This window comes from Crocodylus siamensis, chromosome 1 (genome assembly GCF_052110815.1).
Source record: "Crocodylus siamensis isolate JL-2025a chromosome 1, ASM5211081v1, whole genome shotgun sequence".
In the NCBI taxonomy this organism is placed as follows: Eukaryota; Metazoa; Chordata; order Crocodylia; family Crocodylidae; genus Crocodylus; species Crocodylus siamensis.
This window is the reverse complement of record NC_143395.1, coordinates 314,739,167-314,761,955: the sequence shown is the minus strand read 5'-3', so window position 1 is coordinate 314,761,955 and position 22,789 is coordinate 314,739,167. Positions and strand designations below refer to the sequence as shown.

Below are 22,789 nucleotides of genomic sequence, written 5' to 3'. Positions count from 1 at the left end.
ATTGATTTTACGTTTTTGGTGCTTTTAAATGTAGATTTCAATCCTATGTTAGCTCTAAATGGATTTATTTTTCAAAGGGGAAAATTGCTAGTCTTCATTTTTAATTTGATGCATCTACGCTGGTAAAACTGCTGAATAGTTCCTGTGGGAATAGGGGCAAGAAGAAAATGAAATTTTATAATGCAATTATACTTCGAGGATGTCAAAATTTCCCTGAAGAAACTGTGCATATGTTTTTAATCTTCTTAAATGGTTAGGGAAACTGTTTTTGAATGATTAGGGAAATTGTCTTTCTTAGGTCTGTAGACATATCTAGACATTACTATTTTTCCTAGAAGAGAGTGTATACAGGTTTCTGGCTCTTCTGCAAGAACGTTAAGTCACCCAACCAAGAACATCTCTCTTCTCACACACTAATTGATTGTTGTATGCTTCTCTTGGGTGGTAAGGACCAGCAGTATCTCACAGTGCACACACTAAGAGGGAAGAAGAGAGAGCACTGGCTTTAGTAGTCTGCCCAGGGGCAAGCTGTCAGCCCTGTGGGGACTCTGCTGTGAATCTCTCCCCTGAAGAGATCTGGATTACCTCAGGTCTTTGCAAGGAAAGGACATTCCCCCTAGGCTGGGAGCATTCCTCTACAAAGACTCAAGGTGTATTTGCCTCCTATTTCCTGCCAGACTGAGGACCTGAACTCCACTGCCTCTGTCTCCTGCCCCATGCATCCCTCCAAGGAGACCAAGAGGGGTGCACAGAATGGGAACCATTCTCCCATGAGTGAAACCATCCCAGGTTTACTGAAAAGTATGGAGTGATTGAGATCTGATTCCAGATCTTAGAACTGTGTGCCTGTCATTCATGTGTGGTATGGCAGGAGATGTAGTTGTTTAGATTGGAGATTAGATCCCAGTGTGCCTTTAAATAAACACCTGACAACATCTGCGATTGTCATTACTGTGCATAGTATTGTCTTCGTTAAGAGTACATTGAATTCCCTAACAAGAAGGAATTTAAAAGGGTATGATCAGTGGTACCTTGCATATTAAATGTTTAGCTACTTCTAATATTTTTTTTCAGGCAATATGAAGAAACAAGTAACCAAAAAAAAATCCTCAGACAAAAAGAGCAAGCAAAACAAGGAGTGTTCTCACTATTCCATGTTTGAGGACGTAAAGCAGCGGAAAGTGCTAGACCTCAGGAGATGGTAGTATTTTTTTTTTTTTTTTTTTTTTTTTTTTAAAGCATTAATCTAGTACCCAATTTCTTTGTAAATATTGAAGGTCCTCTTTTAAATCTTACTGTATACTTTTTATGTTGGGTGGAAATGTATTGAGATACATTTAACATATCAAAGGCAATGAACTAACCAAAATACTTTCTGCATGAAGATGTTGGTTATTTCCCTTGTGGTGTTCAAGATAACTTTCTCTATATTAAGATATTCCTACTTAAATAAGTTTGTGGGTGAATGTGGGTACTATTAAACAAATAAAACCACTAGTGTGCCCAGACATTGACTAGCCTTGTTTCTGCATGCCAGTACCATTTATCCTTACTTTCTATGTTTCTTTGCTATTTTGGGTGCCATTTGAAAAAAAATTATCACTTGCATAAAAATGTGAATGAACTTTCTGTGAACAAGAAGTTAAATTGACATAAAACCACTGAACTAATAAAACCTTAACTGGTTCTGTGGCATGCTTAATGTAAAGAAACTGACCTGAAATCATCTTTATTGGTAAAATACCAAAAATGCAATTTAGTAAGGATAGCAGTATTGGAAGTATTGATCCACAGACTGACCGTCTTAAGGCCTTGTTATACTAAGACAAAAAAAAAATCCTTATCAGGTCATTAACATATATCTACCCAGACTTTCTTACAGCTTGATGATGTGTAGTCATTGTAAGGTAGGATGTAGTCCTGGTGCAAATCTAAATGAAAGCAAGACTGGACTTGTTTATGCCAGGTTTTTTAAAAATTCATGCAAGGATGATGCTGTTTTTAAAAAGTGAGAAACATGTCCTACAGCCCTTGACACTAGGATAAATGATCTCAAATGAAAGTGCAGCCCGATGCAGATCTTTAAATAAAGAAGATTTACTGTCTCCTTAGGTACTGTATTAGCCGACCACAGTACAAGACTTCTTGTGGAATTTCGTCTTTAGTATCTTGCTGGAATTTTTTATACAGCACACTGGGAGCTGGAAAGTAAGCCACCTTTATTCTGTTTCTGTATCAAGGAATATAAATGATTATCTCAATACTTTTAAGCATAATTCATTATTGTTTCCTTTTTCAGCCTGCCACCTATTACTCAAGAAGAGGCTTTGCATATATTGGGCTTTCAACCTCCATTTGAGGAGATTAGATTTGGTCCCTTTACTGGAAATACAACTTTAATGAGGTAACATTTTATATTTTTTGAAGCACTGATGCATGGAAAAATAGCTTTCTAAAACTAAACATCTAGAATTTTATTTCTCAAATGGCAATAATGTGCTCGTAAATAAGATAGACTATAAACCTTGCAATGATTTAGCTAGCTGTGGCTTCTGAGTTCTTCATGATCAAGCTGTAGGGGTTTTAGCAATAGTACCCAGAGTTGGGTTTTTTTTTTAATAACTTTTTTTAAATATATTTTTGTTCTAACATTTGTGTATAGTACCAAATTGCTAGCATTAGTCATTGGGGATTAAAGTTGTTTTCCTTCACAGTCAGGTAAGATTTCCTGCAGAATTATATAAGAGTGGAGCTGGAAGGGGCTTCAGGAAACCATTGAGTCCAACTCCCAGTCAAGGCAGAATCATTCTTATCTAAATCATCGTCTACACATGTTCATTCATTTTTAAGAAAAGTTTAGATAAACAACTCTCTCATAACTGCTAGGCACAATGCCTGAGAAATTTAAACAAGCTAATTTGCCACAGGTAAAGGAGGTTGACACTGTCCGGGTCCTTCCACTCCAAGGACAGGAAGTAGTTTGTTACTTTTCCAATGTATGCAATAGTAACCTGCTGGGAAACATTTTTATTATCAGAGGTTCACCTTTCTTGAAGGAGGCATATCAGCCTTCGTTTTAGTTTGCCACGTCCATTCACTAAAAAAAGTAATAAAAGGACTCAGATGCTATGATAGGTCTATGTACAGACTTGTTGAGGAATTGAACGAGATCTTGCATGGCTGTTTTCTGGTTAACACATAGCAAATTCATGAACTTTTTGAGATAGGGCCGCAAAGGAACTCAAGCACCAAAGTGGCACCTCCCCACATGCTAGACACATTACTCCAAAACAGTAATCTTTAAAACCATTGCTCAGATACTTTCTAACTCTGTAGCTACCTCAGTCTTTGCAGTTTAAGATGAACAGTTTAAGGCAGCAGAAATGTAGGCATGTTTAGAGTACTCATCCCAATATAAGGTACTTGCCTACATCTTCTACCTTCTGTGAATAGCATAACTGCCTGGTGATAGGCTCCTTTTCCAAGGACTATTTCTGTATTTTATCCAATAGTAGTTTAAAGGATATGACTATTCTTGGTACAGAGATTGGAACCCAGGGCTTTTGTCACATGGCCTAACTTGTAGACTAAAGAGTCATGTTCATGCTTGGAGTCTCTCTTGCCCAACAAATCATTACCTGTTGTTTGAAACTGTCTTATTTTGCATACAGGGGAGGGTAAGAGCCAACCTGGGCAAAGAAAGCCTGAATCTTGGTGGTCAGGACCCTGTCCTGGGAGACATTTGGCTTTGTTAGATCTAGGCCTTCCACATCTTGGTTGAGTGCCATTGCTACTGGGCTGCTGTATCACTTGTAGGCTGCTGTTGATGGAAAAATTTCAACCACTGAACTTCAGCATTCAGAGGCAAGACGCATTTTCCTTGAAGCCCAGAGAAAGATACTTGAGCCTGAGGAAGGGGTTAGAATTGAGACAAAATCCTGTCTGCAGAATTTTGTATTGCTGTTTTAGGTGGCTTCCTAATTTATGGGTTCTGAATTGCTGTTCTAAAATGTCTTGGGTTTGTGGATGCTGCTACAAAAGCCAGGCATCCAAAGTTAGATGCAATGGTGCTGAATGTTGCAGTGCCCGTGTCCCATTGTGGATTTAGCTGTTTGTTCATTATGTTGTTGATCAGAATAAGCAAGACTAAGGTGAAAATGCTCCAATGTGAGGAATTATTATTTATTTGTAGTTGGATAGCACAGCAGCCCTAACTGAGATCGATGACCCTTACACTGGGTACGTTATAAACACCTAGGCTGCTTGCGATGTTAAAAAAGAAACCAGAAAAATGCACTTTACCAAAAAAAGCAGCATGTTGCTTTGACCTAGCTCTTCATCATTTGTATAGATCAGGTGCTTCAGCGGGGCTTTTTGGCATTTTTATCTAAAAGCTTATTCAATCAGCTTTTAGATAAAAGCCCCACTAAAGCACCCAGTCTTTACAGACGTTGTGGGAGCCAGGTCCAACTAAGTTACTGCCTCTTCTGGGCACACATGGGGCTCATCATGGGAATGAGTTAAACTAAAGTACTGTTATGGTTTTTTTTATGTTTGTAAGCAGCCTTAAAGAACTGCTCTTGTTCCAAAGAGCTTACATCTAAATTGCCAAGAGTGAAAAAGGTGGAAGATGGTATGCTATAAATATTGATAAGAAACAGTAAATACTGAAGCAGATTAGTTCTTTAGTTACTGAAATCCATAAAATAATTTTTTTTTCAGATGGTTTAGACAAATTAATGATCACTTCCATATAAAAGGATATTCCTATGTTCTATATAAACCTCATGGGAAAAACAAGACAGCTGGAGAAACGGGTAAGTAAGCAATCCTAAAAACACTACTTTTTACAATCTATAAATAAGGAAGACTTAGAGCTGTAAAATGCAGTAGAACAGGAAGTGCAGAAGAACAACTTATAGAATTAAGTAAACTCTCAACCTAGAGTACAGGAATACTACCAAATGAGTCTGAACTACATACATTTTTCTTTTTCCTGCCTGCCTTAATGCTCTTTCTCTTCTTTACCAAAATAACATATTTCAAGTAACGGTTATGAAAAAGCAGTGTTCCAAAGGTGCATAGAGACCTTTGGCTTTCCATCTTATTTTGCTAATCCCTAATATGTACATTTATTGTAACACTGTGTTCTGCTCTAGTATATTTTAGCATTTCAGTATTCTTTCTGCAAAAGTTATAATTCTGAAATTACAACTTAAAAATAATAAATGAATGCATTTGTTAGATATTTGGTCCCCCCCTAAAATATTTTTTTAGTCTTGAGATCAAATTAAGCAATTTTCTTGCTAGAAATTGATCAGTAAGTGCTTGTTACATGAACGAGGTCTTACATTTGAAAGCTTTTCTAACTCTATCCCTACTGTGCTGTAGGGTTAATATTCATCTATTCAATAAAAAGATGCCCTTAGAAATCCTTGCTTCAAGCATAATTTCTGGACCATCACAGCTACATCAATTAAGCACTATCATAGTGCTTGAAATACTTTCAGTATATGTATCATACCTATTTAATAACTTGGTGAATTAATACTTCAGTAATTATGAACTTGCTAACCCTCAAATTGTTGAGGTGAAAGCTTGAACTGTCTTTATCTTCTGAATTCTGACCAGATGATATGCCTGTAGTTTTACTGTCAGTTCTGTTCTGAATGATTTCCTGGATTGTGTCAACCTTATGATATTTTTTTTAAAGATGTTTTGATTAGTTCTGTCAGTTGTTATTTGTAAGATGAATTATTTGTATCTGACTTCTCATTCAAATGATACATGTTTCAATTATGCACTGTTTCTAGAGATACAGATTTAGTGTTTTAGGCTATCACTGATGTATGGGATAGAATCTGAAAGGCACAAATCAGCAATTACATGTTCAGATTGCAAACCTTTACCATACAATATGCTGCTGCTTATGTGATATAAAAATTAAAAAAGGCTGGCAGGTAAATTATCATTTGCTTAACACTGAATGCAAGAGCAAAAACACTTTGGATGATCAGACTTTTCTTTGTAGCTTCAGGGGCCTTGGCAAAGTTAACACATGGATTGAAAGATGAATCGATGGCCTACATCTATCATTGCCAAAATCATTATTTTTGTCCTGTTGGATTTGAAGCCACCCCGGTAAAAGCTAGTAAAGCGTACAGGTAAGAATTTGGTAATTATGCTTGCTGAGAATCATCTACCAAAATGTTAATTGTAAGGTAATATCACTTTCTTAAATTGCATTTCAGTGTGCTTTGGAAATGGTAAGCTAACAAGTGTTAATACCTTGATTGCATTTATGTTCACGCAAAAAAGTACCCAAACCAGTAAATGTTAGTACATATTTCTACATAGACTTTGGCTCAAGTGAATACAAATAAGACAAATCCTTTGGGAGAATTTCAACAGAAACATGCAAGAATATTTTGAAACTATGTAGAAACACTTGAGCAGGAATGTGCATTTCTCTGTGGATAACTAGCTTCAGCTCATATCTGGTGTGTGGTGGGATAGGGGAGGCTGGAGCCAGCACCTGGATTGGCTCTAGCAACTTTACCTGGGGTTCTGGGGGCCTCCCAGGGCTGCAGCGGTGGTGAGCCAGGCACGCAGAGCATGGCTCTGGCTGACCAGGCTCCAGTTTCAGGCAACATGTGCTGTAGCCATGTGTACCTTGCCGAGTATTGTTTTGCACAGATCTCCCCAAACCACCCCCCCAAATCTAGAAAAAAGGTGGAGGTGAGGAGTGTGATCGTAGTGGGGAGCAGTGATTTAAAACAACCATAAGACGGGAGTTGATAGTAATAAACAAGGATCCTGGTTTTCTCTGATATAAAAAAAAATCCTTACTTCTTGGATTAAAAAAAGTAAACCAAAATCCATATTTTTCTGTGACTGACTAAAATGAAACGCCATATAGTGGTGTTACAAGCTTTCAACTCAACCATATAGTGGTTTTGTTTTAATCGGGGAAAAATGTGGATTTGGAGTTACTTTTTTTAATCCAAAAATTGGGGATTTTTTATCAGAGAAAACCCTGGTAATAAATACCGATTTTTCTGATTGATAAGAGAAGTGAATAGGCATGAAGAAAAATATACTCCCAGTGAAGTGAAGAAAAATAAAGAAATGTTTTAGTATACTAGGCACAGAGTGGTAGCAGTCCATTACAAAAAGGACTAAAGATATTACTAAAGAAATTATTGATAATAGGTGTATTGAATATATTTGCTCTGTAATTTAGAGAAAGCTGCATAATATAACTGCAGTGCAGGAGGGTCTTTTCCAATAGTAATTCAACAATATAAATGGATGCTAAAGCTAGGCTTTTTTAGTTCAGCAAGTTTGAATAACTTGCGCCTAGGAATCCTAAATGAGCTGCCTGAAGAGCTTTTATGTGTAGTTAATTTAGGCTTTTTAGTAACTGTTAGAACACTGCATAAATTTCAAACAGCTAATGTGCTACTATTAAAAAGGATAAACAAAACATTGGAAAACATAATGGAACTGCCAATACAGCTAATTACAAGATCTGTTTTCTAGTTTGGCATTAATTATGTTATCCTCCTAATCTCTTCCAAAAAGACATAGTTGGACAAATCTGGCATGTGGTTTCAGTTTCTCTAAGGTAGTTGTTCTCAACTTGTTTAGAGTTAATATACCTCTCCAAGACTTTTCAGAATTTAGTGGCACCCTATTTAAAGAAATGATTTTATATCTGTTATATATATTATAAACATTAACATTCTATTATTAATGAATATGTTATTAATATTGAGTGGTGGGGCTGTAAGGGATAGGCTGGGGACATCTGGCCAGCAGGGACAAGGTTCTGGTCTGCACACTTACACATGGGTAGTGCTGTAGGGGTGGGAGGGGCCCTGGTAGGCAAAATGATACATGAGGCCTTGGAGATGGGAGGAGGGCTGGCCAATGGGGTGCCGGAGTGCAGTGACTGCTGCTGCGGCCAGGTGGGACTGCATCAAGCCTTCTGCATAGCTGGATCAGGAAGCAGCTGTGGCAGGAGCACAGATTTTTGCCACAGCCCTTTCTGGTCAGACACTTCATGGCGTCTCCTGGAAACATGTGCGGGGCAGGTGGAAATGTCCTGTGTGCCTCTGTTTCCAGGTGACGTGGGATTCTAACTGAGAAGCAGCTGCAGTAGAAAGGTGCATGCACTACCGAATATTAAATTATGTAGGCAGGTGCACTGTTTCTGTTGCAGCCCTTCTTGCTTTGGCTCTGTATGTGGTACCAGCTTGGAGTTGACTGCTGCTGATGCCGCTTTGTAGAACTGTCCTGCACATCTCCAGGAGGCACATTTGAGCTGAACCGGGAATAGCTGAAGCAGAAGGGGTATGGGGTATGCCTGCCAATATAATTTAATATAGGCTGGTATGCTTTTCTGCTGCAGCCACAGTTTGTCTCCTGTGTACTTCCTGAAAACAGAAGCAGGCAGGGCAGTTTCATTCTGTGGTGGTGCTGGTGCTGTAGCACCTCTGCCAGGTGCTTATAGAGTCCCAGTTGATAACCAGTGCTCTAAGGGATTTGGCTTCTTATTGTGCAGTATTTTAATTTGGGACTAGTTAACTTATGTTCATGGTATTCATTAAATGGATGAAGCTGGTTGGCAGGCTTTAATGTAACTGAAGATCAATATCAGGTGGGTGGCTTTTTATTACTTGGGTTTTTCAGGTGCTGGTTCTTGGCTCAGTGGTATTTAACAACTTTTTTTATTAATGATCTGGAAGAAAGAAAAACCATTGCTGATGTAGTTTGCAGCTGTTGCTTCCCCCTTAACTTTGTATTAAATAAAGATGGCTAGGCCACTTGCTGCAGAGCAGTCCAGATTACTTAGTAAACTGCCAAGCAAACTATGTATTTTGTAGTATTAAAATCCAAAGTCCTGCATCTAAGGGCAAAAAATATATGCCATGCTTGGAGGATTGAGAACTCGGAAAAGAACTTGAGTGGTGGTGTGGGTAATAGTTGATAATTGATTGAACATGAGTTTTCTCATGCGACCAAAACTGCTGTTGAAATCCTGGGTTATATAAACAATTGAATGTGGCATAGGGAGATTATATGTTAATATTTTCTGTCGTTAGTGTGACTTCTAGTGGAATATGGTCTCCTTTTTGGTGTCAGTGCCTTTCTTGATAAATTGGAGAGGACTTGTAGAACTGCCACCCAAGATTAAAGGTTTGAAGAAAGTGCTTTATATATTTATATATTTAAATTCAGGAAGCTCAGCCTACTGCACTTAGATCAAAGAAATGTTAAAGACATGAGCTATACATATCTTGCAAGGGCAAAAAAATGTTGCTTATTGGGTCTTCAGTCTAAAGTATACTATGACTGAATGGCTGGAAGCAAGATAAACCCAAATGAAAAGTAAGGCATATAAAAGGAAGGGGAAATCAACTTTTGGCACAATATAACAAGATGTGAGGTAGACTTTTCAATCACTGCCATTTTTTAAATTAAAATTGACAGCTTTTTCCTCGAAACAACACTATTTAATTTGAAGAAATCCCTTGAATTCCATACTAGACTAGAGGTCAGACTAGGAGACCATTCTGTTCTCTACTGACCTTATCTGTAAAGGTGGTAGAAACTGAACAACTAATTATTTAAAAGGACTGCTCTTGGTAGTCTGCCACAATTCATGTCCAGTTATTCTTGCCTTATAGTTGTGAGGTGGAATTTTTTATAAAAATCCCATCACTAGTATAAGAGCTGCTAGACTGGGTTTGGGTGGCCTGGGTTCAGTTTCCAGGTAAACCACAGACTTCCTGTGTGATCTTAGGTTGCTGGACTTGGACTCGGGAGACCTGGGTTCAGTTCCAAGCTCAACCACAGACTTCTTGTGTGATGTTAGGTAAGTCAATCTACCCTGTGCCTTAGTTCCCAACCTGTAAATTGAAAACAGAGGGATATCCCTACTTTAGAGGGATATTTTGTCAGTAAATACATTCATAGCTGTGACAAATAAATGTCATCAAATACCTGTTCTTTGGGTAGTAATTTTGGAAACTGAGGTACTTTATCTTCTCTTTAAAATGCATACTGCACAGGCAGGTGATGGGACAAGCTTCCCTAGTCCACCAGTCTTCTGGAGCTTTGCCACAGATAGAATGATTCTGAAAAGGTAGTGTAGAATTTGGTTTCTTTGTGAAGGCTGCTGGTGAATTTTTGATTTGATGTTAGTCTGATTATACATTTTATTTATGTTTACATCTATAAAAATATGACTAGTAGAGACTCACTGAAGCCGCCAGTTTGTTTAATGTCGGCAGTTGAACAGCCATTGGAAAGTAATAACTTTCTGCTGGAATGTATGCCTTACAAGCAGGAAAATAGGTAGTTTGGGGTCACTTAGAAGGCAGTGTTGGGGAAGAAGGTTTTTTCCGGTTTCTGGAATCTTACCTCTTCATCGCACACCAGACCCTATATTATGGTCACGTTACAAACCCCTTTTTGAGCCAGTCAGACCCAACTTTTAGTGAAAGGAAAGTCGGAGGGAAAGGTGCCCTTTTTGTCTGAGGAAAAGGGTAATCATTTTCATAGTATTTTCAACCCCTGTTGACCACTTCAGCAAGAGACTGAACCAGAAATCTGCCCCCATATTTGTTTCTGTTACGGTGATAAAAAATGACTTGGGTAATCTCTCTTAGCTTGCTTTTAATGCTAGTGTAATATTTAATAGTTCAGTAGTCAGCCATTCATGTGGTAGAGACAAACTACAGTTTTAAATTTAGAATATCCTAAAAATCGGTAGCATTGTTAATATATTCTTTTTCTTTGCAATGCATGCGAGTCTTACTAGGATTACATCTTCTGCCCAACAGAGGTCATCTTTCACAGCAAGAAGTGGAATATTGGATCTTAATTGGAGAACCAAGTAGAAAACACCCTACCATTCACTGTAAAAAGTAAGTTGGGGGCTGGGTGACCTACAGGGCCAAGGGAGTCTGAGGCTCCAGGTGTGCAAGGCCCCCTGCAGCGAATCAGTGCAGCCTGGCATGTGGTGGGGCACAGCAGTAAGGACTGCACAGTGCAATAGGGGGCCCAGGTCTATGGCCCAGGAAGTCATGCAGCCTCCAGCCACTCAGAAATTGGATAATTCTGACTTAAAAGAAACTGGATGTTTTAAGAGTTGTTGTTCCTTTTCAGTGGCAGGGGCAACAGAATGATGAGTTTCTGATATTTAGAGTTCTCAAAGTCTTCGGAAAAATTGGGATTTTAGTGATAGATATGAGTTTGTATAGTATTACATCTGTATTAGCAATTCTGTGATCAACTCTGTAACTTGTCACAAGTTTTGATTTAAAGAGAGTGAAAAAATCTCACATATCCTTACACAGGGCCATGTTTTGAGAAATGTGTGTGTGCATGCACACAATAAAACCTTGTTAATTTTGCTACCTGATATTTTGAATTCTTGGATATTTTGAAACTATTTTTGTTCCCCAACTGAAAGGATAGCTTTTTGTATGCTTTAGGATACAGGCAATTCAAAATATGGGTACTTTGAAATTCACGGTACTTTTCTGGTCCCTTGGAACAGGAAAGCCTCATTGTTTTGAAATTTGACATCCTTTTATAGTTTCTGGAACCAGGAAAATCTCATTAAATACTTTATCTATTGTTAAACTGCTGCCAGAAGCAGCGTATGCTCAGTTATGAGAACCAACTATAAAGAGCACCCAGCACAAGGTCAAGGTCTGTACTTACTAAATATGCCAGTGAGAACCCACCATAAAGGTAGGTTAATACAGCCCACTTGAAGAAGACATAGTACCCACTGTGTTCTGTCCCACTCACTGCTGATTCTTTCACTCACTGAACCAATACATCAACTACATTTCAACTTCCTCTTCATTCCTACAGCTGAGCAGTTCCTTTTTTCCTTATTTCCAGTTATTTCTATTTCTTTGTCAGCCTGTCCAACAAACATCACCAAACCATTTATGTAGATGAGAGGCTCTGTTGCTTCCTCTCTTGGCCCATTGCATGTGACCAGTGTGGCTCTGCCCTCCATAGGGTAGAGCTGGACCAGGTAGCCACATGCCTTGTCCGCATATACATTTTTGGAGGGACCCAGGACTTGTGAACACAGTCACAAGTGGAGGGCTGCTTAGCACATGGATCCTTGGAGGGGGGGGGCAGTATCTAGAGTACACACGCATACTGACCAGTACTGGGGTCTGGGGTCACCATGGCTTGAAACACTGTTGACTTTGCTGGGCCCCAGCCCCATAAACTGCATTCTAAATAACAAGGCTTTTTGGCTTTGAGCTAATATCTTACATAGCTTGCGTTATGTACAAACTTACTTAGAAATATTTTTCAAAAATGTGTATGTTGAGATTTAGAGTAGCTTATAAAAAGATTAAACTAACACAGTGATTATACAACTAAGTTTTTCTGTTAACATTCTATTTGAAACTAGCACCTGCACAACTAAGTCTATAAAAACCACAGTCATTTGCATATATACATACAAACTACTATGAGTACATTTATTTTGTACCCATTTATTTTGAAGTCATTCTTTTTTTGGTCCCCTGAGTTTCTAATGAATGAGGTTTGTGTGTGTGTGATTGTAAGATAAAATAGGCAAATAAGGACACTGTTGAAGACTCAAGTTGTGTATGGAACTTTTAACAGATTTGTGTTTAGAAAATATGAAGTCTGTTAGATGTACAGTCTGGAAAGTATTGAACAGTTTGCTCAGCTTTACTTGACATGGGACCTACAGGACTTAGTTTCTGAAGGGGAGAACAACATTAATCTAAAAGACCAGAAATCCTGAAAATCTACATCCTTGTTTAGAATATGTCTTTCAACAAAAAGTTTTCCCTTAATATTTCCCCGCTCCTGCTTGTTTATGGGATTGTCACAGATTAGGATACTTTTAAGTGAAAGCTCTGCATCAGAACTTCTCCATAAGACGCCTTCCCTGGTCTCTCCCTCGTGTAGGACCACTAGAAGCTAGCCTTGGCATGGCTTTTTGATGGGCAATATTCTGGCCCCAGACCTTTGCTCTTTTTTGCCTCTCTCTTTCCTGGCGACCTGTGCCATTCCTATCTCAGAGCTCCTCTGGTCAGCTCCTGGGAAGGGGTGTATTTTTTCCTTTTTAAATGAGAGAGGGTCAGACTTACCTTGTCTGGTGTCTCCAAGTACCCCCTGAAGCCAGCCCAAGCATGGCTTCCAGAGTAGGTGGAAGTCCTGGCTTCTTTAGACTGAGATCCTGGCTTTTGGGGTCTGTTTCACGGAGCTACCTTCTGGTTCAGCACCCGAGTGGGAGACTTTATGTTCATGGCCACACATGCAAGCATGTGTGCTTGCAGCAGGTCAACTAGAGGTGGTGCAAATTGGAGCCAGGGCTTTTTGCCCCATCACGTGTGCCCCAGACATGCACTTTGTTGAGGAGCAAATTGTGCCACTTGGGGCAAAATAACCCTGCCTGGCTCCTCCCGGATCTGCAGCCGGGGGAGCTAGAGCCTGGGGCCAGCACCTGTGCTGTCCCCAGCAATTTAAAAAGCTGCCCTGTCCTGGCCCCAGCAGTACAAAAAGCTGCCCTGGCAAATAGCTCAGGGCTACTCACTCTCAGGAGATTCTGGGGCCCAGTAAATTGGTACCTGGGGACACTACCCCTTGTGCCAGCTGGACTGCTGAAGCAGCCCTGAGCGTTCCCTGCACTCTCTACCCACTTCAGCAGTCTGGCAGTGGGGACTGCTGCCTGTCTATGACCTGCTGCCACCTGCCAGACTGGGATGAGGCATCTGCCTTTTTGGGCCAGTTGCCAGTGGGTTATGGGTGCACGGTTGGCCTCTGTGTGGCACTACTGCCATGTGTGCCCCCTGCCTGGCCACCTGGGCAGCTATTGCCCAGAAGATGTTCCGGGTGTGGTGGCCTGCTTTGAACTGTCAAAGCATGTCTTCCTGGCCCCATTTGGTCAGAAGGTCAGCCACAGCCAGCTGGGTCCAAGGTGCCAGCTCTGAGCAGGCAGGCCCCTGCCACTGGCCTCCCTAGCACGAATTCTGGTGTTCCCTATCGGAAAACTGAAAAATTCCTGATTTAAAAAAAAACAAACCCCAAAGTCACTGTGTAAAATACCGCCAAATCCATGTTCCTCCACAATTTAAAAAAAAAAAAAAAAAAGATCACTATAAAGAGAGAGTGAGAGACAGTGATCAGTTGGGCAATGTTTTATTGATATATCTGCAGTGTTAAAGCACTGGCTGTTGGGTGGCTATGGCCACGCAGAAGTTATGGTTCCCCAACAGGGGCCAAATGGCCCCCGCAGGGGCTACCCTCCACCCCCCCCACCCACAAGACCAATATGCCACACCCCAGCCCCCCAGTTTGCTGCCCCACCAGGCCCCATCCGCCAGCTGCCTGCAGCCCCCACAATGGCTGCCCCACCCATCCCCACACTCCGCATTCCCAAACCCCCCAAAGGCTGCCGTGCCTGGCCCCATCCCGCACTTGCACCCCCAGACCCTGATGGCTGCTTCCCCAACCGTAGGCACCAGCACTTTAACCCTCCCTCCCCCCCCCCCCCCCCCCAAAAAAAAAGCCTCTACTTATCCCAGGAGCAGAGGGGGGGCCCTCCAGGGCCTCCTGGCAGAGCCCTCCCAGGCAGCACAGGGCAGGAGGGCCTGGGCTGGGGCTGCTGGGGCAGTACCTCTGCCCCCTGTTGTGCAGGCGGGGCCCCAAGTGATCCTGACTGCAGCTGGAGCTGCTCGTAAGTGCCAGGAGTTTTTGGTTGGTTGGTTGGGTTTTTTTTAAGTGAGCATGCTGGGGTGGGGGGGCAGGGAGCAGGGGCTGAGGGGGCCGGCAGGTGTCCCTCCCATAATTCCCTCCTCCAGCCCCCCCAGCCCCTTACTCACTGGCTCTGGAGTCCTGGTGCTGAAGCATGCTGCTTTGGCACCAGGGCGAGGGGCCAACCATGGAGACGCTCTGGCAGCCAGAGCATCTCGCTGGAGGACCCAGCCTCTGGTTTCCTCCCCTCTTTTAAAATTTGGGTTTTTTAGACCCCTGGATATCCAGGGGTCTAATTTTCTCATTCCCACACGTGCCTCTTTGTCCCGTCTCAAAGGGGTTTGAGACAGGGCAAGAGGCACGTGCACGCTTATCTGGATGCGCCCTACCTGTTCAAAGGGGATTGGAATACACACTAAGTGCCAAGCAGCAACAAAGCCAACACGATAAGACAATCCTGCCCCCTCCAAAGAGTGAAGTAGTTTCTCTGTCTCCAGTCCATTCTGCACAGATCTGAGCACCCTGCAGTTCGCTCAGCTGTTTCTCTACTTCTGACTTGCTTCAGAAACTTAATTTTCTAGGCCAGATCCTATTTTTAGGCTGTTCCTTCCTTCCATCGGGATACTTATCTTTCTCAGCTTCCCTGGAGACCTGTTTGGTGTCACCACCTTGTCACAGTGTTAATCTGTGTCTGAGGGGTCTTCCGTCACATAGGCCAGGTAGCTTTAGCTTCAGTGTCCCTTAACTCTTATTTCTGTTTCGCCCCTCCCAATTTTCCTCAAGGAACCGAGGCATGGAACATTTTTACAACATGAACACACTTAAACTAGAAATGTTACAACTAAACTCATAATCTGTCAGACCTTCTATCTAATATTTAGAATATTTTGGCCAATGTGACAAGACTATCAGCAGTAAAGAATGCTGGTCGTTCAAGGTTAATAAAACTAAGCCCCACAAAAGGTCACTTTCACGAGTGTGACTGATGTGCTGAACCATGTGCTTCCTCAGCTTCTGCCTTAAGCCTCCTGTGACAGAGGCTTAAGATAGCACAGGGAAGAGTCCCAGGGTATGGCTTCTGTTACACTGTTTTGGCTTATATGCGTGCTCCCTATTGCTTAAGATTCTGTAGTTTCAGTTCAACCAATAATTAATCGGAGGGTTTCCAATGTGGGATTAGAGCCCTAGAGAAGCAGGGCTGGAAGGGGCCTTGAGAGGTCATCTAGAGTAGACCAACCTTTCTACCCATGCCCCCTCCTCCCCAGCAGGATCATCCCTATCTAAACCATTTTATACAAATCCATTATTTACAGAGTCAACCTCGACATAACACAAGACATAACACTAACCTACCACGGATAAAGCAGGGCGACCAGTGGCCCTGGGGTTCTGTTCCCTTTTTGCCTCATGTGGCAACCAGAAAACCCAGCAATATGGGAAATACCCATGGTAGAACACAGTCATAGCTGTGCCTACATCATCCCTGACCAAGGCCAGTTCAACCTCTTCTTGTGATCTCTAGTGATGGACAATCCACAACTTTCTTGAGCAGTGTCTTTCATTGTATCACTTCTCTAATAGTGAAGAAGTTAGTCCTTTTATCCTGCAGATTAAAGGAATGGATGTTTTTGGTTGGACTGGGAAAAAAAACTAAGAGTTGTGGAGAGGCTCTGAGCAGGCAAGGGATGTCTTGGATTGGCAGAGTTGACTGCTAGAAGGACTCAAGCCAATTGGCTGTGGAAGCTATGAGAGAACTAGGGTGTATTTAGGATTGTGAGGAGCCAGCTATAAATGCTAGGTTAAGAGAGGGAGTGGTTGTAACTAAGAACAGGAACGAATAATACAGGAAGTACTGTAATGTAAATGTAGACAATGTTGTATACATGTAGTTTGGAAAAAAGAATAGTGCCATTACAATTAAAATTGCAAATTTGTAGAGCACATTTAAAAGCATAGAATTAAATTATGTATCTGTAGCTTGAATTCTACTGGTGTAGAAGATTTTTGATAATAAATCTTCTTCCTTAGGTGGGCAGATATTGTCACTGACCTAAACACTCAAAATCCAGACTACCTGGATATTCGGCACCTGGAGAGGGGACTTCAGCATCGAAAGACAAAGAAGGCAAGTTTGTTATGGTCAGTTTGTTAGATGAGGAAAGTTTTCTCAGTAGATAAATTTCCTGGGAAAAAATATATAGCTTGAGAGGCTTTAACTTGCTCGGGTGAAGACATCTGAGTGATATAACTGCTGTTAAAGATGTTGCCAAACACAGGAGTTTAGTTCTGTTTTCACAACCTATGATATGCCTGGCTATCATTATATAAGAGGTGGTAGTATATGATATGATGGAAAGTTCCAAGTCTGTGTAGTTTTCTAAGGGAGAACCACATCGCTGAGAAGATTTGCTTTTTAGGAAGAGTCTTTTGAAACGTGGCGACTTGAAATAGGGCGGAATGGGTAAGAGAGGTAGTTTTGGTTTCTTAGACAGATATTCAAAAGTTCTTCATAGGTAATGCTACCACAAGTAACCGTTGAAAAACTTCTCTGCACACCTTTTTATGAAGACCTCTTTTTTTGTTTGTTTTTATTAGGTAGGAGGAAATCTTCATTGCATCATTGCGTTTCAGAGACTTAACTGGCAAAGATTTGGTCCTTGGAACTTTCAGTTTGGAAATGCTAGACAAGATAGGCAAGGACAAGTAATTGCCAAATCTGAGAGTGAAGACAATATCTCCAAGAAACAGCACGGACGTCTGGGCAGATCTTTTAGTGCTGGTTTCCATCAGGAATCTATGTGGAAGAAGTCTAATCTTCGTGACAGGAGGAACAGTGGATATCAGAGCTATACAGATTATGATGGGAATGATTAAAATTAACTTTAGTATATCAAATGTCTTGTTCTAAAGTTAATTTTAATCTAGACATAGTAGGGGATTTATTAATCCTAGAATACATAAGTATAGAAATCATGGTACAAATGGCAGTCTCATGATTATTTGATGTATATGCTTGTATTACAGTGGCGCTGGGTGAGATCAGATGTAAACTAAGATAAGCACAGATTATTGTACTTTTATAATCAAAGTAAATGTAATAAGCAAAATCAATCAGTAATTTTTTTTCAAGAATTGTATATTTGGGACAATGAAAACAAAAGCAAATTGGGGCAAAGCAGTTTATGTAAAGAGACATCATTGAAAAGAACATGTAATACTCAAAGCATGAGATTTTATTTAAGATTTTTCAACATGATTATTCTATATATTCTTGAAGGGTAAAAAGTAAACATTGCCATCTTGTTTAACATTTTTATTTTAAGGTTGCCATTGCCCAAGTAAAAAACTATAAAGCTTTTCAGACTTATGAAATGATCTCAGTCTAGTTCCCAGTGCAGCATCAGCATCACTTAAAATAACCCTAGTTTTACACAAAGGTAAGATGGGCTTGTACTAGCATTGTATCGTTACTCCCAAGCAGTCTGCTTTGTGGGCTCCTTACTCCCAGTCTCTTTTCAGAGCATTACATTAACTTCATTTTATATGGGCTTTCTCAGTAAAAATGAAGTTAGATTGGCCACTAACCAAATAAGCCAAGCACTGTTCTTTTGGCAATTTTCTCCCCTTACATTGCTTTTCAAGATGTCTTTGTTGCGCTGTAATTACAAAAAAGAGCCCATGCTGTTGAATGCTGAACAGTATAGTGTGGCATGAGGCTGAAGTTGTTTCCTTATTCCCAGCTCCCGGTTGCTTTTTCAAAGTTAATTGATACCCAGTAAAAACTTTGTTATTCATTAATTACACAGTCTAAGTTTAGAGAGAACTTCATTAGCTATGTATATTTACTAATTAACAGGGATCCAGGTTTTCTCTGATAAAGATCCCCAATTTTCGGATTAAAAAAAAATAATCCAAAATCCATATTTTTCCATGACTAAAATGAAACGCCGCTAATATATAGGTATGTATATAGTGGTGTTTCATTTTAATCATGGGGAAAATGTGGATTTTGGATTACTTTTTTTAAATATGAAAATTGAGGATTTATTTTTCAGAGAAAACCAGGATCCCTGCTAATTAACATGTAAAATAATATCCTGAATCAAGTACAGAGCCCTAAATGAGGATTAGATAAGGATGGGGGATTATGGGGCAAAACACTTTGTGGGCCACCCCAGACTTCATGTCAATGCCACCAGGGGACTGTCCCAAAGAAACCTGAGCACAGTCCAACCCAGCCCAAAGCGTGGTTTTGCTGTGCCAGGCTGCTAACTGACAGCCCCTCCCCACTCCATGCCCACTGTACTAATTATATGGACTTGAATAAGGAACTGGCTTTTGGATTGGGATTATGGCTGCAAATCCTTTTTGGGCCACCCCACACCATGCCTCTGTGCCACTGAGGCACTCTTCTGAACATCCCTGCCTGGGCCAAAGCATGATTTGTGTATGCCAGGCTGCCAGCTGACAGACTTCCCTGGCCACTGTATTAAGTAAAAGGGCTCAAATAAGGAACTCACTTTTGGCCTGGGGTTATGGCTGGAAATCCTTTTTGGGCCATCCATACTCCACCATGCTGGAGCTCCCTAACCAGAGTCACGCCCGGCCCAACGTGTGGCTTTGTTGTGCCAGGCTACCAGTTGATAGCCCCCCATTTCCACTGTACTAAGTATATAGGCTGGGATTACAGACACAAATCCTTTTTGAGCCACCCCCACATATACCTCTGTATAGCAGGGCACGAGGGTGCCTGCTACTGAATGGTAGTGAATGGACTAAGCTGCCACTCAGCAGGGCAGCAGGTGAGAGTTACCATGGTAACAGAGTGGGTCAGCTGACCACCGGGGGCAGGGCCTGGCCTTTATAAACAGAGAAGGCCAAGGCCAGAGCTAGTTCCCCCCTGGCAGCCACAGGAGCTCGGCGGGAGAGCTGATCAGACAGAGTCCAGGGTTACAACCTGGCTGCCCTGACTGGCCGCATGATGAGATGGGGTCTGGTGAAGAGCTGAGTGAGTGAGGACTTTGGGTTACAAGCCAAGAGGCTTCTTGTGTTTGTGTTATAGCCGTTTGGCTCATGGTTTAGTTATAGTTATACCGGAGGACCGGGTGAGGCTGTAGGGGTGTGAGGAGGCCTCACAGGAGCTCCCCAATAATCTGGGGGTTCCTGGTGCCCATTAGGAGCACAGCGAGCGGTGTCAGGGTGGCACGGCGAGAGAGCACCGGAGAAGCGCTCGGCGTGTGGGGTTGGGACCCCAGCCCACAAGGGCGGTTGCCCAGTAGGGCGCACAACCCAGAGGAAGGGTCAGAGGGCCGGGCATGGCTACAGGCCACCTGGGCCCCGAGTGCAAGAGGCACATCGCAGCGCGGGAAGCACGGCATAGGCCCTGAGAGGGCGAGGGAACGTGGGAAGCGCAGCACAAACGCGAAAAGCATGACAGGCCTCAGAGGGAGCAAGAAGTGCGGGAAGTGCAGTACAGGCCCAGAGAGGGCAGGAAGCCCAGAGGGGGCGAGAGGCCCCAGAGGTGACAAAGAGCCCCGGAGTTAAGGGGGTAGTGAGGAGCTCAGGGTGAGAAGGGGTGATGAGGAGCTCCGAGAGGGAGAAGAGGTGGCAAAGGGCCCCGAAGATAGACAATGGGCCGTGGCATAATAACATGGCCCAGGGCAGATTACACCAGCACCATCGGCGAGGCTTGGGCTGCGGTGCAGGGGAGGAAAAGGAGCCGCAGATAGCGCCCCCCCGTCATCGGGGCGCACACGAATGGGCAGCCTCCCACTAATTCCAATTATCCATCATTTATAAATAAGATCAAGGCATGGCAGGCGAGAGTAGGCGGGTGGGCGGCCCATTACAGGGGGGCGGAGTCATGTGTCTGGAGAGGCTCCGAAAGTGGCACCCCTGCCACACTCTGTCACTAGGGGACTCTCCCAGACATCCCTGACCAGGGTCTTGCCTGGCCTAAAGCATGATTTGAGTATGTCACACTGCCAATTGACAACTGCCCACTGTGCCACTGAGGGACTCTCCTGGACATGTCTGATGAGCAGGGATCCTGGTTTTCTCTGCTTTTAAAAAAATCCCCAATTTTGGTTAAAAAAAGTAAAGTCCTTGTGTATAGGCTAAATTATTAAAGTTTAAAAGTGCACAAGGACTTCATGAAGACCCTGTATATATGGACCACTAATATATATATATAAAATGGTATTTCACTTAAATCATGGAAAAATGTGGATTTGGGTTTATATGGACCAGTCCACACCATGCCTCCGTGCCACCGCAGGACTCTCCTGGACATCCCTGACCAGAGTCTTGCCTGACCCAAAGCACAGTTTGTGCATGCCAGGCATCCAACTAACAGCCCTCCGTGCACACTACTGAGTAAATGGGTTTGAATAAGGAACTGGCTTTTGGGCTGGAATTACAGCTAGAAATCTTTCTTGGGCCACCCCACACCATGCCTCTGTGGCACTGTGGGGAGTCTCCCGGAAATCTCTGGCCATGGTTTTGCCTGGCCCAAAGTGTGATTTGTACATGCCAGGCTGCCAACTGATAGCCCTCTATGCCCACTGTATTAATTATATTGGCTCGAATAATTATATTGGACTTGGGTTTATGGCTGGAAATCCTTTTTGGGCCACCCCACACCATTGCCTGACTAGAGCCTTGCCCAGCTCAATGCAAGATTTGGTTGTGACAGGCTGCTGGCTGATAGACCTCCATGCCCACTGTATTAAGTACATGGGCTAGAATAAGGAACGTGATTTTGGGCTGGGATGACAGGTAGAAATACATGTTGGGTCACCTTGCTCTGTGCCACCAGGGTCTCTCCCAGGGCCAGATTTTTCCAAATCTGTAAACCTGGGGGACATCATTCATCGCTAACTGTGGTGTCCTGCCTGATAAAAACATCTTTCAATTATATCTGGGTAGTGTGGTGCATTTTTTGGTTGGCAATTAGGAAAACAAATGATAAAGCAGGGAAGGGGGAAAGAAGCTGGGGGGGAAAAAAAGCCAAAGGTGAGTAAGGGAAGACTCTACAGTGGTAGTAATTCAAGGTAGAAAAGAGGCTGTCTGTGAAGAAGGAAAACAGTGGAAATTAGGAAGACAAAGGGTAGAAAAGGAGGGGAGGGGGAAGAAAATGAAAAGTGTAAAAGGTTAGGTAAAACTTTTTACACTTTTCTTTTCCCCCTCATCCTTTTTCTCCTTTACTCACTTTGGCATTTTTCCCCCTTGCTTCCCCTCCTCCTCTTTTCCCTGTTTTACCTTTTGTTTTCCTTATTTCTACCTAATTACATTCTTACTGACATCCTTGTCTCACTTTTAGCTTCTCTTATTCTTTGTAGTCTCAGATCATCAGAGACTTCCTATGCTTGAAGAAGGGTGTGAATATATTAAGTAAACTGAAATAAAACTATATGCATACCTATATATAAAATTACCAAACCATACCTTCTCAAATGACGCTCACTGGCTTTTCAGAGATGGTAGTATCCTGTTCCCTTGCCCCCTTAATCTCTTTCTAGTATCTTGCCTTTAGGTCTTATGTATTTAAGTAGATGGTATGGTGCTAGTTAAAACATGTTACCAATCCCAATTAGTTCAACAAAAAACATGAGGCATGCAAATTTATCAGAGTTCACTAAAACAAAGGTTTTGTCATTGTAGGTACAGAGTAGTTGCGGTAACACATTATTAGTGAGCATTTTGTATATTTCTACAAACTGTGGGACTGAGAGCTCGTGTTACTATGATAGACTTTCAGAATTAGATAAGGTAGGATGTGGACATACACCAACAACTGAAGAAGAGTTCTCCAAAGCTCTTCAGAAGGAAAGTGTACCAAACCACATTGCTGCTGTATGAATGTCTTAGAAACAATAGGACATCTGCAAGGATACACAAGGACACTTAAATACATACCAAAGTCTCACTCCCAGGGAATTAAAAACATTATTCTGGTGCTAATGCAGCTCAGGTTGTGTTTGCCTGCTACCATAACCTACCGTAGAAGGTACTACCT

General features: G+C 42.0%; 1 protein-coding gene across 5 annotated transcripts in view; it reads left to right on the top strand.

The window, feature by feature from the left end:
- BIVM (basic, immunoglobulin-like variable motif containing) overlaps window positions 1–18,001 on the top strand; it is a 29,307-nt gene extending 11,306 nt beyond the window's left edge. For 3 of the 5 annotated variants that reach the window (XM_090022481.1, XM_090022472.1, XM_090022489.1), the window contains exons 3-11: window positions 1,075–1,201; window positions 2,113–2,208; window positions 2,300–2,404; window positions 4,723–4,817; window positions 6,032–6,164; window positions 9,809–9,881; window positions 10,816–10,934; window positions 16,801–16,897; window positions 17,368–18,001. In XM_090022481.1, coding sequence (XP_089878607.1) covers window positions 1,075–1,201; window positions 2,113–2,208; window positions 2,300–2,404; window positions 4,723–4,817; window positions 6,032–6,164; window positions 9,809–9,881; window positions 10,816–10,934; window positions 16,801–16,897; window positions 17,368–17,646 — 1,124 coding nt within the window. In that variant the 3' untranslated portion in view covers window positions 17,647–18,001. The remainder of the gene's footprint in view (window positions 1–1,074; window positions 1,202–2,112; window positions 2,209–2,299; window positions 2,405–4,722; window positions 4,818–6,031; window positions 6,165–9,808; window positions 9,882–10,815; window positions 10,935–16,800; window positions 16,898–17,367) is intronic. The other 2 variants (XM_090022497.1, XM_090022505.1) reach the window with 2 other exon arrangements.
- The last annotated feature ends 4,788 nt before the right edge of the window (window positions 18,002–22,789 follow it).